This window comes from Lissotriton helveticus, chromosome 8 (assembly GCF_964261635.1).
Source record: "Lissotriton helveticus chromosome 8, aLisHel1.1, whole genome shotgun sequence".
NCBI lineage: Eukaryota > Metazoa > Chordata > Amphibia > Caudata > Salamandridae > Lissotriton > Lissotriton helveticus.
In genome coordinates, this window is record NC_136069.1 from 1,692,440,383 (window position 1) to 1,692,456,075 (window position 15,693).

General features: G+C 47.1%; 1 protein-coding gene across 1 annotated transcript in view; it reads right to left on the bottom strand.

The window, feature by feature from the left end:
* LOC144774111 (extracellular calcium-sensing receptor-like) overlaps positions 1 to 15,693 on the bottom strand; it is a 57,827-nt gene that overhangs the window by 13,616 nt on the left and 28,518 nt on the right. Inside the window, exon 6 of the mRNA XM_078659137.1 lies at positions 5,807 to 6,028. Coding sequence (XP_078515263.1) covers positions 5,807 to 6,028 — 222 coding nt within the window. The remainder of the gene's footprint in view (positions 1 to 5,806; positions 6,029 to 15,693) is intronic.

Genomic DNA, 15,693 nt, shown 5'->3' on the forward strand with positions numbered 1-15,693 from the left:
CTGTCAATTGTGTCCTCCAGATGAATGGGCTTTAATGTGAGGCCAACAAAGAGAGGCCAAAGGAGTAATCTGGGGAAGTCCAGCATTCACAAAGGGCCCTGGCAGGGTGAATCGCAGCTCCAGCATGTTCATGGACCCAAGCCTCATCTGTCAAACAAAACTCACTGGTCACTCCTCTTGGACGGCCACCAGATTGGTTTGTTCAAAACAACACAGCAGTTTCTTTTGTCCCATGCAGCAGCTGGCACCCCAGCACTTGTCCTCAGATGTGAGGTCTCTGTAGAGGGCTGACATAGGGGTTGGGCCAGTGCAAGTAGTGAGAGCAGAGTTGTCTGGACAACTAATGCATGTGGCAGACCTGTTTTGGTGATGATGTGAGCTTAGGCCTTGCACGCCAATTCACTCCCAGTGGACCTGCTCCTCTAGGTGGCTGCCAACTTGAGGTCCTATTACAGAAAGTAGGCCAGCGCCATATTCAGGGGGCAGTCCCTCATTTGCAAAGGGGCATTTCCAATGGAAATAAAGGAATCCTTTTGCCTGTGCATCCCCGCTGCATTACAGATGTGAGCACAAGGAAATGATGGACAGAGCATTTTTCAGACACTCACCCCCAGTCAGAGAACTGGGTTGAATCCTTCATCGTTCTTTAGCTCACTTCACCACCTTAGTTGAGACCCAGTCATATATAAATCAGTCTTGACCCTGTTCCTTATGGGAACAGTCCAGCCCGAAATGCCAAGCATGGTCTTCCCTGGTCCAAAACAAGCATTCTTGGTTAGCTTGAATTCAGTGACAAAGTGAGAAAGGGACCCACGTCTCAGCATACCCTGCCAACTTAGGGCAAACAAAGCAAACACATGGAGATGATGTGTAGAGAGATGAAACTTTTCAAACACTCACCCCCAGTCACAGATCTGGGTTGAATCAATCATTGTTCTTTAGCTCACTTTGGGCCAGATGTAGGTAATTCCTATTTACCGACTCTTAAATACCGAATCATACCGATTCGGTATTTAAGAGTAGGTAAATAGGAAAGAGGCATATGTAGGTAAATCTCATTTCTAATTTACCGATTCTGTAACAGTCGGTATTTACTGATTCTGTAAATACCGAGTCGGTATTTCACATTGATTCCTATGGGCCTTGAAGCCCATAGGAATCAATGTGAAATACCAATTCGGTATTTACAGAATCGGTAAATACTGAATCCTGCAAGGGTGCAGGGGGTGTCACTTTGACACCCTCTAGCACCCCAAGTCAGCTAGAGCGCTCAATCAGACTACCCCATCAAGCTTGACAGTAAGCCACACCTCACAAATGCAGCTTTGTCTTTTATCACAATATTTATTGCTGACAACATAAGGTGTGTGTAGCAACTGAGATGCAATATTTCTTATGTGCCTCTTCAATTAGACCAGTGAGTTTATTCTGCCAGGAGGTTTATCATTACTTTTCTTTGCTAATTTTAGTAATCGTGTGTCCCAACAGGTTACCTGGTTTGATATCTTTCTTTGCCAATACCCATTTGGAGAGTTCTACTTTCCACTGTGTGACTTGTGGTGCATTATTGGACTTCCACATCATAGCTAATTGTCTTGTGGTCAATATAAAATGCAGGTGTTTGAAGCCCTGCACCTTTCGGGGAATGAGGCCCGATTGGCCTGGGTGCACTAGTGGGTGGTATTCTGGTTGCTTACACTTTTCTCTCCAATTGAAAGTCTAAATTTGGCATCAGCAAATGCCAATATAAGCTTCACAATGGCGGTTGCCAAGTGTTGATATTCACATTTCCTTGATGGTAGGCAGAAAGCAATCTTGTGACTAACAGTGTATAGCTTTTTGAATTTGTATAGATGTGGATCATAACAAGAAAGTGGGGGTGGGAACTTATTGTCCTAACTGTCTCCTGCAGAGGTGATATCTTGCTAAGATAGGTAGGGGGTGAAACATGTGGGGAAGGGTCAGGTGCTACCATGGGATGAAAGGAGGTGAAGTCTGCATATGCAACTTTGCATTTATCAATCAAAAGGGGGAGGAGAGGTTAGGGGTCAATTCAGCTTGTGAGGGTGCAATGGGTCAAACGGTGGAAGTCAGAGCATGGGGAAATGGATCAGAAAGTGTTCTGAGATGTACACGGATAAGTCCTGTGGAGTCATGTGGCCCTGTTGTAAGCGAATAGAGAAATTATTATACACTAGGATCATTCAAGTTACAATCGGTTGGGGACAGTAGTGGGGTGTACAAATGAACTGTTAGCTGAGTTAACCAGAGATTCCCCTGTACATAGGTTGTGCCTTCAAGACCTTATGTCCTGCTGATATCTGAGGCCGATATTTGTTGGGTGACATAATATACAAGGCTTGTAGAGTGAGTCTCCCAGTGCCTAATCCATACATTCATGTTTCCAAGCCTCCAGTGAATTTCAGGGGTCTTTGAATTATTATCCATATAGAGGCTAGCACACACATCCATGTGAGAATCAATTGCGGACAGAGGTTCTCATCGAAATGGCCTCATATAAGGTTGTCCCTGCCTGCATTCTATTCTTTAAAGTGCGGCCTTGTTTAACCCCTTCACTGCGGCGGCTATTATGCCGCAGTGCTAAGGGGGCGGGGTGGCCGCGCGGCGCTCCCGTGCTCATGACGGAACCGCTCCGCCACGAGCCTCGGGTGAGCTGTGCTTGTGACAGAACGGTTCCGTCACGGCCCTGCCCGCCCAATAGAACGCTCAGCGGAGGCGTGAAATTCGCGCCGCGCAGGCGCGGCAAGCGGGCCATGACGGAACCGTTCCGTCACAAGCACAGCTCACCCGAGGCTTGTGATGGAATGGCTCCGTCACAAGCATACAAGGGGTTAAGGGAAATACAGGCATATCCAGCACTCTTCGGGAAGGCAGGATATATTCTTCACTGGGTGCACAATTCACATTAACATACTGGTCTATTCTCAAGTTCCTCTATTTGAAAATCTCTCCAAATATTGATCCAATTATTATTTCCGGGCATTCCTCTTTCAATTTAGAGATCTGGATAACTGTTTTGCAAAAGTTAAGTACAGAGATATCCCTTTGGTCACTCTGTATTGAGAGAGTTGAACTTTTAAAGCATTTGCTGGGAAAGATAGAAGTCATGATCTACATCCATTTGGACACTTCAGATCTCACAATTTTTTCTCAGTTGATTGTAGTGGTGGTAAAGCATCTTAGAATCCATAAATCCACATTCACAAAATCAAACAGTCTCAACCACCTTATGAACAGGCATACTAAAGCATTGTAGAGGGGTAAGTTTCCCACCATTGTCTATTGCCAGGATATACCTTAGGAAAAGGGATGAATGTAATTAATACTCTGCTAAAGTGCTGCCAGCCACACTTGGACATGGAGATGGAAGAGTCCATTGGATTACAAAGAGGTATGGCATCACGAGTGATCCAATCACAAGGGGGCCAAAGTCAGAGAGTCTTCCCTGGGGTTGCCTTGGCAAGCTGTAAAGAGTAAACCCAAGGAAAGCCAGCAAGAAAGGTTGATGAAGGGGAATAGGCCACGATGAAAGCCACTGGTCCCTCTGGGATACAACATGTGTCCAAGGTACCTAAAAATGAAACCTTACAGGTTGCAGTCACTGGCGGAGGCCGCATTATCACTCTGGGGTCGTCAGCAAAGGCCTAACTCACTGCATGGCTATTATTTTCATATAGTTTTGTTCTGTACCCGTATGTGCTAGACTTATCAGGGAGTCAGACACTATGGGGCATATTTACAAGGCCCCTATGCCTCCTGAGCGTCACTTTTTTGGAAGCTCTGATGGCGTACAATGCTGAGCCATATTCACCCTGCATAGCTTTTCATGAACCTGTAAATATGACTCCCTTTCATACATTACTCTGTGTGAATGGGGCATTCCTTGGTATTGCTGTCGGTGTTCCCATGCAACCCCCATGTATCCTGTTGCATATGCATTCCCATATTTACAAGGTTTCGCAAACCTGGGAATGTGTCAGATTCTAATGCCTCCCCAGGGGTGCAACCTTCTCCTTTCTTGCTCTTTCTATGTGTGCTGCATTCTGCAGCACACATTGAAGGAGGAAAATATATTCAATGATTGTTTTTGTGCAGGAAAGTGTTCCTTACTACACGAAAACTATCATCCCTGCAATGCTGGCACCCTTGTGCAGAGTAAGGCTCAGGGATGTGTAGTGTTGCTGTAAATATGATGCATCCCTGCCCTTTCCTAATGATGCAGCTCAGCACAGCAAGATGGCTTGCAGCGCCATGCTGCATCAATTTCTAGTAAATATGCTGCAGAGTAAGGCCCAGCGGCGCAAGTCGTTGCGTTGCCTTATTCTGCATCAAAGAGGAGATCCATGGCCGTTGAGATGGGAGTTCCCACGCAACACTGATGGATTTTGATGGATTACAATATTTACATGGATTTGTAAACCTGGCAGTCGGTCAAAAGCCTATGCCTCCAAGGGGAGATGTAACAAGGAGAAAAACATTATTTCTCCTCTGTCTATGCGTGCTATATTCTGCAGCACACATAAAAGGAATAAGGAGGAAAACATCTCTATTGATGGAGAAAGGTTTCCCTTCCTCTACAAAAACAATAATTCCTACAACACACACATCTTTGTACCATGGTGCAAGGGTGCCGGCATTGACGCAAGGCAGTCTGCTGTGCACCAGCACAGAGGAAACCACAGGGATGCGTTGTATCTCATAGAAACAATGCATCCCTCCCCTTTTCTTTTGGCTGCAAGGCAGCACAGCAAAGTAACTTGCTGCGGTGCCCTGTGTCAAAAACTAGTAAATGATGCTCTAAACCTTAATATTTGACTACAGTTTGTGTGCTATAACTGTGCTCAACAAGACTCATGGGGTGACGTTTGGAAGTCTAGTGGGCATTGCTATTATTATATAAGTGTAAAACAATCTTATTGAGGAAGCTGTGTGCTGTCTGGGTCCATTAGTCTAGTAGGACATGCCCTCTGTAGCAGGCCAGGCTGCCTAAATTCTAGATGCAACATAATTGCTTTTAGGGTCCAATTCAAGATGCAGTGTTTATGGCAAAACCCACCCAGGATTCTTTTTTGTAATTTCTTGATAAGCTGACATGGCGTGCAGTGGAGGCAATGCTCTTTGGTGGGTGGATGTTCCCAACCTGAGTTTCAATATTTTACCACTAAAGCGATAAGCCCCACCAAGTCCTCTCAATGCATAATTACAACAAATTTTGTTGCGTGCACTGCATCCCCAAATGCAATGCAGTGAGCGCAACGAAATTCGCTTTATTTACTTATCTGTAAACCTCCGTAATCCATAGATTACTACCCCCCACCCTGCCCCTCCTCTCCCCACATCACCGCCTGGCAGGTACTCCCACTACCGACCACGGCTGGCTATATACCTGGTGAGTGAGTAAAGTGGTCATGGGTGGTTGATGTGCTAGGTTAGAATGAGCTCCAAACACATCTTAAAAATGTCGGCGAGCTCACGATTGATCACATCTACAGTAAACTTCCACCAGGCAACCAGGAAGAAGGAATTGTGAAAGAAGGAACCCCTTCCCCTCAGTTCTGTATGTGTTCCTTCTTTCTTGAGCATATGTGGCTGCACAGTGGTGTAATGCAGATGACGGAACTTCCCAGCAGAAGCTGTATGGGCCCCATTCTACCGCATATCTTACAGATATTCTGAAGCATTGGATGCTTGGGGCCCCGGAAGTGTGGCCTGTGTCACGTCCCTGGGGCTGCACGCAGTGTTTGTTGCATTCATTCTGGATCTCCTGGCACCACATCACGCTCACCTGTGAGGACCCTTCAGACCACAGGATTGCCTCTGTATTGATGCTGATGCCTTCTTTTGCAGTTGGGTCTAACATGCCCACTTTCACAAGCTGGAACTCCTCATCCTCCAGTATCTGCACATTCAGGATGTCATAGGCTGCAGGAGCGTCTCCATTCACATCAAAGAATATATTGTCGCCTGTGCGAGTCTTAAAGTTGACTTTCTTTAGATAATGCAGGATCTAGAGTGGAAAAGATCAAAGCAAAACATTGCTATTCCATTAAAAACTCAATTCTGCTGCAGCTATTCTCCTAGACATGAACCTTCCACCACGACGACTACCCTTGAGCATGAACATGGCTCCTGTAAAACTTCATTTGTTTACCTTCCACCAGAAAACTGTCTTTGGATCAAAGGGGATTGAGCCGAAAGTCTCTAAAAAACACAACTTTCAATAAATACAAACAGGAAGGTATGATTGTCTATTCAGGCGTCCCTCTGGGTGGTGGCTTCTGACAGAGTTGGATCCACTTAAAGATTTCTAAGCCATGCAATGCCACTTTGTAAGGTTTAATAAATACAAATCACTATGCATAGAGTAGGCGTTACATGGGCCCACCCACACATTTATTCTGATGAAAACCCAGATTTAAAAAAACTTGTGAACATGGGTTCATGCCAAAATGGTTCTCCTACCCAACAGGGGTGTAAGGAGGGGAGATCTCTTTATTTCTCTTTGTTACTTCCTCTATCCATGTGTGCTACACTGTGCATAAAGGAATATGCCTGTCAAGATTGTTTTAAAGCTGGAAGGGTGGATGCATTGACTCTAGACGGGAACCAGTGCTCCAGCCAAAGGAGACAGAAGAAATATGCCATAACATTGTAAACATGGAGGGGCTTATTGACAAGCCCATTGCACTGCTGATGTGTCCTTATTTTGAGGCACCGGCGGCGCATTGTATTCTGCCTAGAACATTGGGTATTGTAAAGTAACAAAATCAAACTCTAAAGAAATCTTTAGGGTACACAAAGTTCTGATTTCTTGGGTGTGAACAATGATTACAGTTTTGAAGCAGAGGCTCCTGTAGGGCAGGGGGCTCTTTCCTTTATTTAGTCATGCATTTCAATGTCCTTCAAGGCCCTTCCATGGCTAAATGATGAAAGCTGTAAAATGACCCTGACAAGGCTAAATAAACATAGTTCTTGAAGTTCATTATTATTATTATTATCATTATTATTATTATTATTATTATTATTATTATTATTATTATTATTATAGATTTTATAAAGCGCTTGGTTACACCAGCAGGTGTGTCCCCGCGCTACTAGCTGCTGTTGTTTCCCATTGCGCCTTTGGTGCTGGTTGTGGAGAGAGGGCGTATTTAATGCACTGGAGCTTGGGGAATAAGATTGTTTTGAGTTATTTGCGGAATGTGAGCTCCGCGTTTTCCAAGCGCAGCTTTTCTGGCAACTTGTTCCATAGCCTAGCAGTCAAGGCTCTGAAGGATTTCCCCCCCATTCTTGCTCTTTTTACCTTTCGGGACCTGTACCAGCCCCACGCCAGTGGATCTTAGTTGGCGTGTTGGTTCATAGCACTTGAGATAGTTATTCAGGTACCTAGGGCCTTTCCCCTGAAGGATCCTGTGTCCTATACAGAGGGCTTTAAACTTCACCCGTTCCCTAACAGGGAGCCAGTGGAGTGTGCTCAGGGCTTTTTGTGATGATGCCATTCTGGGTAGTAGAAGAATCAAGCGGGCCGCCACGTTTTGTATGCGTTGCAGTCTAGAAACGCATTTTTCGCTGGCTCCTAGGTACAGAACGTTTCCGTAGTCCAGCCTGGATGTTATCAACGCATGGACTAGGGTCTGGCGCACCGGCGTGGGCATGAGGTCCAGTGTTTTTCTAAGGACCCGTAGTCTGCGAAAACAGGTGCCTGCCACTAGTTTGGTCTGGTGGTCGAAGGTTAAATTTTTATCTAGCCAGACCCCTAGATTTTTCACTAGATTGCTGGGAGTGGGCAGTTCACCCAGCTCGTCCGGACACCACGCTGAGGTCCACACTGAAGGGGATTTGCCTATGATCAGTACCTCCGTCTTGTTTCCGTTAAGACGGAGGCAGTTTTCCGCCATCCACTTGGCGAGCTCCTGCATGCAGCTCTTGAAATTGGCCGCACATTGCTCTTCTGGTTGTGTTTCATTCCTTCCTGCAAGCTGAGTCTGTGATCAGGGCATCCTTAGTAAGGCAGAGGATGAGCTGGGTGTCATCAGTGTAGGATACTATGCTGAGTCCATGTTGTCTGACGATGGCAGCAAGGGGGGGTCATGTAGATATTGAAGAGAGTGGGGCTGAGTGATGATCCTTGGGGTACTCCCCAGTTGATCTCAGTGGGTTTGGAGAGGAAGGGGGGAAGTCTGACTCTTTGGGTTCTTCAGGTGAGGAAGGAGCGAGGCCAGTTGACGGTGGTTCCTTGTATGCCGGCATTGTGGAGACTGGCAGTGACGGTACAGTGGGAGACGGTGTCAAAGGCTGCAGAGAGGTCAAGTAGGATCAGGGCCGCGGTGTGGCCTATGTCAAGGAGCGTGCAGATGTCGTCTGTGGTGGCGAGTAGGGTGGTCCCTGTGCTGTGGTTGCTGTGGAATGCAGATTGGGAGGGGTCAAGAATAGAGTTCTTGATAAATTCTGTTACTTGCCTGTTGATGATTTTCCCAGTGTCTTTGGTCATGAAAAAGAGGAGAGAGTTGGGTTGGTAATTCTTGAAGTCTGTCGGATTTGCTGAGGGCTTCTTGATGAGGGGGCTTGACTTCTGTGCATTTCCAGTCACTGGGGAATGTGCCGGCTACGAAGGTGGCATTGATGGTGCGTCATAGCTCAAGTGTAATATGGGGCAGCAACTCTGTGGAAGATGTGCGAAGGGTAGGGGTCCATGGGGGCTCCTGAGTGAATGCATTTCATGGTCGACACAGTGTCTTCGGTGGTGGCCGGGGTCCAGGAGATGGTGGGCTGGTTGTGGTTGTTGGGGGGAGGAGTGGAGTGAGTGTCCAGAGTCTGTTTGTGGAAGTTGTCATAGAGGGTTCTAATTTCCAGGTGGAAGTAGGAGCCGAGTTTGTCACAGAGGTTCTGGAAGGGTTGGTGAATTCTGAATGATGCTGAAGAGTACCTTAGCATTTGTGGTGTTGCCGTGGACTTTGTTTCAGATGAAGGTCCTTTTGGTAGATCTGATGAGTTGATGGTATTCTGTCAGGGCATGCTTGTATGTGGTGCGGTCTTCTGAAGCTTTGCTGTTTCTCCAATTCTTCTTGAGACGTCTGCAGGTGCGTCTGTAATCTTGGAGGTTGGCGGTGAACCAGGTGGCTTTCCTGGGGCGCTGTCTGTCGGGGTTGCAGAGGGGGGCAAGCTTGTCTGTGCAGTTGGTGATCCATCTGTGAAGTTCTTTAGCTGTGGAGTTGGCGTTGGTCAAGGTGGGGGGGCATCGCGTTTAAGGGTGGAGTTGAGGTGCTCCTCAGTGACCTTGCTCCAGTTCCTTCACCGAGGGCGTGGTGTACGATTAGGGTCGGTGGGTTTGTTGACATGGAAGTGTACTGAGTGGTGGTGTGTCTTGGGGGCCTGCGTGGTGTGGCTGAAGTAGATGTTGTTGTCTCCTGGCAAGATTGGGTTGAGGGTGTACCCTGCCTTGTGGGTAGGGGTAGTTGTTTCAGTCAGAGGGTGGGAGAGTTGGGATTGCTGAAATTGTTGAGGCTTAAGTTGAGGTCTCTGATGAGTATGTAGTCCATGGAGGTGATGGCGTGGGGCGCAATCAGGTCACCAATGGTTCTTGTGAATGCAGTTGGAGATCCGGGGAGTCTGTAGGCAAGGGTGCCAAGCATGGTTGTTCTGGGCCTGGTCTGGAAATGGAGGTGTTTGGTGGTGGACAGGGGGACGCTCATACTGAAAGTGGTGAGTCTGAGGGAGCTCTCGCGTGTGATGGCAAGTCCTCCTCCTGCATGGTTGGGGCAGTACTTCCTCTAGATCTTGATTGGCGGTGCCGATGTCGGGGCGGAGGTCGGTTTGTCCACGTTTCTGTGAGGAAGGTGATGTCTGGCGAGAGGGTGTCGAGGAGGTCTCGATCTCTACAGCATGTCTGTGCAGGGAGTGCACATTGAGGAGGATGCACCTCAGGGCTTCGGGGGTGCTAGAATCATAGTGGCAGGTGCTTGGTACATGCCGCGGGCGGATCCCGGACGGGTGCAGACAGGCTTGCCTTTGGCGCACCTGCGGCACACTCGCTGCACGCATCCACTGCACTGCAGCGCAGCAGCCACCATTAAATAGGGAAGTGGGAGAAAGTACAGCAGGGAGGCGAGGGCGGGAGCCACAAGGAAGGAGGAAGGAAGGGGAAAGAGTCACAGGGGCAGCGAAAGAAAGGTATATCTAAATTGACTCTGCTGGAAGCCTGGTTGGGCTCCTGCCATCAGATGATTCTGCCACTGATGCTGTCAAGACGCCAAACAATTCTGGCAGAGTCAGCAAACCTCGGGAGGTCTTTCGTCCACAGACCCACTAACATCTAAATACGGCGGGTGGATCACCAAGTAGGCGGTGTTCAGGGCATTAATAAAGTGGCAGCAGGACTATTATTCCTGACATCTAAACCAGGCCCCACTTGGTGGAAGATTTGAAATTGTTCCAACCAAGTGAGAGTACACCACTATATCACAGGGTGGCCACCCCTAGACATAGCAAGAGCTGGCCCTGGGAGGTGGGGTTCCCAGTCCAATAATGGCGAGGGGAGCAGCATGACCCTCCACCCTTTTAAAATTGCAGCCTGGCCCTGAGAGTTGGGGTCCCCTGTGCTGAAATTGGCCTGGGGTGGATGCTGCATTTCTGTGATCCTATGCAAAATCATAGCAAAATGTCTAAAAATATTTTTTAAACATTTGGGCCCTCACCACCAGGCCTAGGGGGTCAGGGTATTCCTTCACTGACCCTTGTTTATTTTTTGCCTATTTTTGGGACTCTGGCTGAGTCCTGAGTCCCAAGATGGCTGTCACCGGTAAACAGCCCTTACTACGAATCCGTCACCCCACATGTTGTTACAACGCGGTCGTTGCCCACCTCCGTCATTATTAAGACTTGCTCGGTAATGGTATGGTTGTTACAATGCGGTTGTTGTAACAACATGCAGGCTGATGGCAAGCGGAATAAAGAGGCATATTTGCTGCCACCACGTCATGGTTGAAGTGGTGGCAGCTAATCGGATCCAACAATGTGATCTGTCAGATTCGCTGACCCTCCATGCCCCTAGATGCACATAAATAATTTTTTCTTCAATAACACCCAAACTACTGAATATATTTACACCACATTACAAAAAGAAATTTTTCTTGACAAAGATTTTGCTTTCTGACAAATTTGGTGTAATCCCGTTCAGTTGTTTGGGCTGTAGTTGTGTCTAAAATCCCTATGGGAAATTGCATGTTGAAAAAGTATTTTTTTTGGCCCCCACTTGACAAATCACCCTAACACTTTCGAGACAGCGGCTGATGTGAGTGGCAGACTAGTTTTGAAAATATTTTTGTGTTTTGACTTTTTATGGTTCGGAATTGTGTCAATGATCCGTACTGACCAATCTCAATGTAAGAGAGTGGCCTGCATTCTAGGAGGCATATGTATCCTAATAAAGCACACAAGGTTGCTAACCGCCAAGCACATCATCCAAGAGGAGGACTGTTAGAACTGGGGGTCTCTAGTTGGCAGGGGTAGGTACCACTGTCCAAATAGGGACCCTTGCTTCTAGTCAGGGTAAGGAGGAAACCCTCTGAGATAACGCCTGCTCACCCTGTAGGTAGCTTGGCACGAGCAGTCTAGGCTAACCAGAGGCAATGTGTAAAGTATTTGTACCAGTACTCACAGTAACACAGTGAAAATACCACAAACTGACTCCACAACAGTTTAGAAAAATGAAGGTATTTAATCTAAACTACACAAGACCAAAACGACAAAAATCCAACATACACTGTTCAAGAATATGGTTTCAAAAGAGTTCTTCAGGGTGCGATAAAATAACCAACAGTTGCGTGAAAACTTCACAGTTGCGTCACGATTACTCACAGTACCTTTTAGTTGCGACAAAGTTCCAAAAGCAGAAGCTAGCGCGGGTGAAAACAATCGATGCGTTGCTCCTGAGACCCTGGGGAGGCGATGCAACAGCCCAGCTGCAGCAGCGGGCGTGTTGCGACGAATCCGGTCTGTATGGGGAGGAAGGCCACTTGTATGGATTCCGGTGCGGAGGTTCCATAGGAAGTTTGTGCTCGTGAAAGGCACAATGCGACGATCTTTGGAGTTGCGATGATCTCCGGGGCGACGATGCACGGAGCAGCGGTGATCTCCTCTCTCGCAGCTCCTCGATGCGATGGTTTCTGCAACGACACTCGCAGCGACGTGATGCGGTCCGCAAGCAAGCGGTGCGGTGATCTCACCCAGCGACGACAGGCTCTGCGACAACACTCGCAGCGATGTTCGACTTTCCCACACCGGTCTGGTGCGTCCCGCAAACGAAGGATGCGACGACTCTGGCAGTGGCAACAGACGCTGCGACGATCCCGACCTTCGTAGCGGTGGGAATCTTCTCGCACTGTCGGGGATGCTCTCCGCAAGCAAGCGATGCCACACTTTTCAATTGCAAAAGTCTCTCAAGCTTTGTTTCAAGCTTCCCAGCACAGGTACAACTTCCAGAGGCCCCACAACTGGATCAAGCACTCTAGGAAGGACAGAACTCTCTCAGCAGAGTTCAGGGAAGCTGGGGATGAAGTCCTTTTGTTCCTGGGACTTCAGAACAGGGACCCAGCTCTTCTCAGGCCCCTGGGGATTCCTTCAAGACAGGGGATACAGCACACTAGCAAAGTCCTTCCCCTCTCCTTGGCAGCAAAGCAACAGCAGGTCAGTCCAGCAGAGCAACAGTAGGACCGTCTTCCTTCTTCAGAGCCAGCTTTCTCCTTGGCAGAGGTTCCTTCTTGATTCCAGCATGATCTAATTTTCTGTTAGCAGGGGTCCTGTACTTATACCCCTAAAAGTCTTTGTTCTCTTTGTGCAAGTGGGCCCTGAGCCCAGTCTGAACCAGTTCTGGGTGTTGCTTGAGCACTTTGTTTACCTGGCTTTACCTTTCCTTTCAGAGGGATGGGCAGGGTCATCAGCCACCCAGCAGGAGGTGGAGCCAGCATTGTGGAGGGAAAGCACAGCCCTGGAGTACTTTGTTGACATGATTCCTTCTCTCCTTTCACAGTGAAGGGCAGTGACATCAGACGCACCACAGGGGGTGGAGCCAGCACTGTGGGGGGCGGGCACAGTCCTATTCAGGCCCAGGTGCTAACTCCTCCCACCACTCAAGTTGCAAATATAGTCATTCAGCCTAGGGCTGACTCAGCCAGCCTCCTGTGGAATCCCCAGCCCCTGTCACTCTCAAACCAGACAGTCAATCCACAAACAGGCCAAGGCACATAGAAAGGTCAGACAAGAGAACAGCAATTTTCTAAAAGTGCTATTCTCAAACACAGGAGTTAAAAACCACCTTTCCTAAAAGATGTGTTATTAAATTCGGAGTTCAGGGATACCAGACTTTTATGTCCTATCTTGTTCCTATGAGAAGAAATGCTGGTAGCCACTGTAGCCAGCATTCCCCATGTTAATCTATGGAGCAAGATAGCCTTACAATAGTGAAAAACGAAAATGGCTGCCATTCACTACAAGAGCATGTCACCTGCGCCAGTACATGCTCTACCTTTCACATACACTGCACCCTGCCCAGGAGGGTACCTTGGGCCTTCCATAGGGGTGACTAATGTGCATGAAAAGGGAAGGGTTAGGCCTGGTCAGTGGGGACACTGACCAGGAGGACATGGCAGTTTCTAAACTGCACACAGGCACTGCAGTGGCAGGCCTGAGACACCATTTTAGAGCTACTCCTGTGGGTGGCACAATCAGTGCTGCAGGCCCACTAGTAGCATTTGTCATCACCAGCCCTGGCACACCCAGTGCACTTTAATAGGGACTTGATGGTGATACAAATATGCCAAACATGTATATCCAATTACAATACAATTTACACAGAGAGCATATGCACTTTAGCACTGATCAGCAGTGGTAAAGTGTGCAGAGTCCTATTGCCAACAGCCACGGGTCAGGAAAAATAAGGGAGGAAGAAGCAAAAAGTTTGAGGATGACCCTGCAAGAAGGGCCAGTTGCAACAAGGACCTTTCCCTCCAATGAGGTAGAGACTGACAGAGGGCTTTGAAATAATAGTAGTGCTTATTGTATTGTATGGTATTGCAACATTTTTAAAGTGCATACAACCCCTATGTGGGGCACTGAAGTGCTTGCCTACATGGGTTCCAAATTACACTGTGTAGGGTGTGTGGTTGAGAGTGTGTTGTCTTTGTTTTCATCATCTGTGGGAAGTGGTTCCTTCCTTCATGAGAGGACGATTGAGCTGCAGTTACCGTTTTAGGGGATGCAGCTCTCAGAAGTGTGATAAATGAATAGGTATGAGCGACATGAGTGCAGTGTATGGTTTTAAGTAATCTGGCATCATTGACCAGTGTGGGTATTTCTTATGTTCATATTCCACTTAGTTGGTTAATGCACTGGGTTGTTTTGTTTAATGTGTGTGACTTTATTGTCCTGAGCAGGAATTGTTTGCTAGGATTGACTGTTAAACCCATCCCTCATTTAATTATCATGGTGAGATTTTAAGAAACAGTCATACTTTGTAGCTAGCCGGGATCTGTAGTGGTGAACTAAAGTATAGCTCTGTTTTGGTCAAATGGCAGATCTCTTCGGTTATTTAATGCCTGGTGAGAAGGTTATGTTTTTTTATTGTTGTGGTCTGGTACAGTACTCGGTGATGGGCATGGTCCCAACATTTTTGTCATATGAGAAAAACGGAGGGTCAAGAGGTAAAAGGGGATTGTTATGCAGCCTGTATGAACAACACTCATCTAACAGCTGAGTATTATGATATTAGTTTCGGTTGGGTAACGTATTGTTTTGTAATTGCACTTATAAAGCACATACTACCCGTGATGAAGGGTTGTAGCACTCTATGCGGGCTGCATGCTGCTCTGGAACCCAGCACTAGTGAGGGGGTTTTATGGTAATTGTTGGTTATTGCGATTCAGTCTTACTCTCTAATGGAAACTGGCCAGTGCATTTATTCAATTTTCTATGTGGCAGATTAAATTAACAGTAGTTGGGTGTGATTTTAGTGGGAGTGAGGGATATGTGAATGTATGCATTGGTTGGCAATATTAATAGATTTAATGCATGAGATTAGGTATTGTCAGGTAGCAGTTGTCAGACTTTTAAATGAGAGATATAAGAGTATGTGACTCCTTATGTCATTGTTATACACACCACCAGGGCACGGCTGGTGGGGAAACAGAATACAGAGATAGAGACATAGACAAATATCATATTTTACAACAGAGGGCTTTACCCTGCATACCGTTACCCCAAAAGTATTACAATGTGCTGACCTTTACAAAATACTATAATGTAATGGAGGGCTTTAAAAAGAAGCATAATAACGTTGGCGCAGTTTGATGAATCTTCACAAAACGTCCCATTCACCACACCCTCTTCCTTGAATGTTTTGGAGTGACCCATCAAATGAGGATAGAGGTAAAGGTGGGTCACAAAACATGTTTGTCCCACTAACTGTTCCATTGGAAAATTTGACACAGCTACATCCAAAACAGCTGAATGGAATTACACCAGATTTGAGGCTGAGCAGAGAAAAAAGCTTCTCCTGCATGGTTGAGACCAAATAAACAGAGCTGGCTCCTCTATCACCTAGGATGGAAATACCATGGAGCATCGTCAGGGAATGCTTGCCAAATATCCTCCAGATTTTACCAGAGTTTTGCATGGACC